We start from the raw sequence: 2,653 nt of genomic DNA, 5'->3' as shown, positions 1-2,653 counted from the left end.
GTGGTGTTGGAGAAGACTCTTGAGAGTCCCTTGAACTGCAAGGAGATCCAACCAGTCCATTCTGAAGGAGATCAGCCCTGGGATTTCTTTGGAAGGAATGATGCTAAAGCTGAAACTCCAGTACTTTGGCCACCTCATGTGAAGAGTTGACTCATTGGAAAAGACTCTGATGCTGGGAGGGATTAGGGGCAGGAGGAGAAGGGGACGACAGAGGATGAGATGGCTGGATGGCATCACTGACTCGATGGACGTGAGTCTGAGTGAACTCCAAGAGTTGGTGATGGACAGGGAGGCCTGGCATGCTGCGATTCATGGGGTTGCAGAGTCGGATATGACTGAGCGACTGAACTGAACTGAACTGAACTTGTATTTTTGCACTTTACAAAACATAAAGATTATCTTTGAGTCCTCAAGACACTTTTCATTGCTTCTTTCTTGATAAAGCTTACCACGAATAGAAGGAAATAATCTTCCATCTCTGCAATTAATGTATATGTATTCATTATCATATTCTGGTACTATGATATCTAGATCAGGCCTGGACCCAGAGACTACCATTTAGCAGACTGATGGTAGGGAGCTATAGAAATTAGCACTGTATTTGAGCTTGGGACTGTTCTGTCTTAATCCTTTTTTTTTTTTTTTTTTAACCACTTGGGAAAGCTCACTATGTAGAGGTAGGAATAGGAAGAGAATGATTTTAACAACAATGGAAACTGCAAGAATATCAGTTATTCATGTTATCTTGGTGAACTTAAATGGTAAAATTAGGGTAGGATAGAGGTGGGGAGTGAAATAAAAAATTAATTAGACATGGGCTTTGCTCTGTCAAGCTTAGAGAGAGGAATCACATTCATTAGTTTGTATCAGAATTGTCAGATTGTGTTGTATCAGGTTAAGTGTTATATCCAGTACACTTAGCACAGTGCCTGGCACACTAGATAGAATAAATATTTTTTGGATGAATGAATGAATTCTGAAATAACTCATCATACAATATGATTTTGAAAAAGCTTACTGATAAGGAAGAAGAACATCATGTGTCATTAGGAAATAGTCTGAAAGATCTGTATTTTCATAGGGGAATTTGGGCTGGGTCAGAGGACACCAGTGCACACATAAATTAAAATGTTTAAATGAGGCATTGGTTGATAACTAGATTTTTGGTAATTCTTGAGCATTATTCCAAATAGATAGACTAGTTTCTCCAAGTAGAGGAGAAGAGAATTATTATATTTATGTTTTATAGTAGGATGAGTCCCTAGTCTACCATAATCAAACAAAACCATCCCCTTAAAATCATTTATTGCTTCTTGATCTGATTCTGTTTTCCTATGCACTTGCTAACATCAGGATGGTTGCCTTGGTTGTTTTCCCCATAGAAAAGTCAATCCACTGAATAATTTTCAAGGATGTCTTTAATTTTCTTTGTACATGTATTTTACAAGGTTGCCAGTTAAGCATCTGAATTTTGTATTACCTGCAATGTACTGTAATAACAATTATTTATAGTATAAGATTAAGATACTCAGTCCTTCAAAATTCTTAATTGTGAGATTCTATAAAATTTAGTATCTGGAAAATCTCTTTAGGAATGGTGGTTGTGGATGAATTACATATGTTGGGAGACTCTCACCGAGGGTATCTACTGGAGCTTTTGCTGACCAAGATTTGCTATATTACTCAGAAATCAGCATCATGGTAAGTACCTGAAATAGTTAAGTTCTTGAGTTTCCAAACAATGTTGAGAAAGTGCAAAAGTGTTTAATAAATAGTTGTTAAATACATTAAAGGAGGGTCATACTTATTTAGAACAAACTCATGTACAGCAGTTTATTTTTTTTCCAAAAGAAGTACTTAAGTCTAGGAGTGATTTTAGATTATTTTGGTAGAATAATTTGATTATTTTCTAGAATGAAAACATTCTTAAATTTTTGCTCACCACATTTATGATAGAATTTTTAAAATCCAGTTTTTGTATTTGTTAACTATACACACATGTAAATAGTCAATGCTAATTATGAAAAATAACATTTCTTTGTCCTCTACTTTCCAAAGGTAACTATTTTCAACTCTTACTGCTTTTTAAAAAATTGACTTACAGTGATATCTCTAAATATAGTTACTTACGTTTTTTAGTTTTACACATTATATCTTGACTTTACTATGGAAAATGAAGATCTAGTTCTTTTTTATATTCTTTACTCACCCCAGCCAATTTCCTCCTTTACCCTCCTTAGTTTTTGTTTATCCTCTGATTATATTCCCATTCTTCAGATATGTTTATGCCCTTCAGTTCAGTTCAGTTCAGTTCAGTCGCTCAGTCACGTCCGACACTTTGCGACCCCACAGCACGCCAGGCCTCCCTGTCCATCACCAACTCTTGGAGTTCACTCAGACTCACGTCCATCGAGTCAGTGATGTCATCCGCCATCTCATCCTCTGTCGTACCCTTCTCCTCCTGCCCCTAATCCCTCCCAGCGTCAGAGTCTTTTCCAATGAGTCAACTCTTCACATGAGGTGGCCAAAGTACTGGAGTTTCAGCTTTAGCATCATTCCTTCCAAAGAAATCCCAGGGCTGATCTCCTTCAGAATGGACTGGTTGGATCTCCTTGCAGTTCAAGGGACTCTCAAGAGTCTTCTCCAACACCAC

General features: G+C 37.1%; 1 protein-coding gene across 1 annotated transcript in view; it reads left to right on the top strand.

The window, feature by feature from the left end:
* The window catches only part of POLQ (polymerase (DNA directed), theta), a gene marked incomplete at its 5' end in the record, with an annotated part of 107,105 nt that overhangs the window by 7,088 nt on the left and 97,364 nt on the right, over window positions 1–2,653 (top strand). The window contains one exon of the mRNA XM_010845421.1: window positions 1,593–1,701. Within this exon, the coding sequence (XP_010843723.1) occupies window positions 1,593–1,701 (109 nt within the window). The remainder of the gene's footprint in view (window positions 1–1,592; window positions 1,702–2,653) is intronic.

The sequence above is a fragment of the Bison bison genome, unplaced genomic scaffold (genome assembly GCF_000754665.1).
Source record: "Bison bison bison isolate TAMUID 2011002044 unplaced genomic scaffold, Bison_UMD1.0 scf7180017864215, whole genome shotgun sequence".
Lineage (NCBI taxonomy): Eukaryota > Metazoa > Chordata > Mammalia > Artiodactyla > Bovidae > Bison > Bison bison.
Note: the sequence above shows the minus strand (reverse complement) of the source record. Positions and strands in the feature narration are given on the sequence as shown.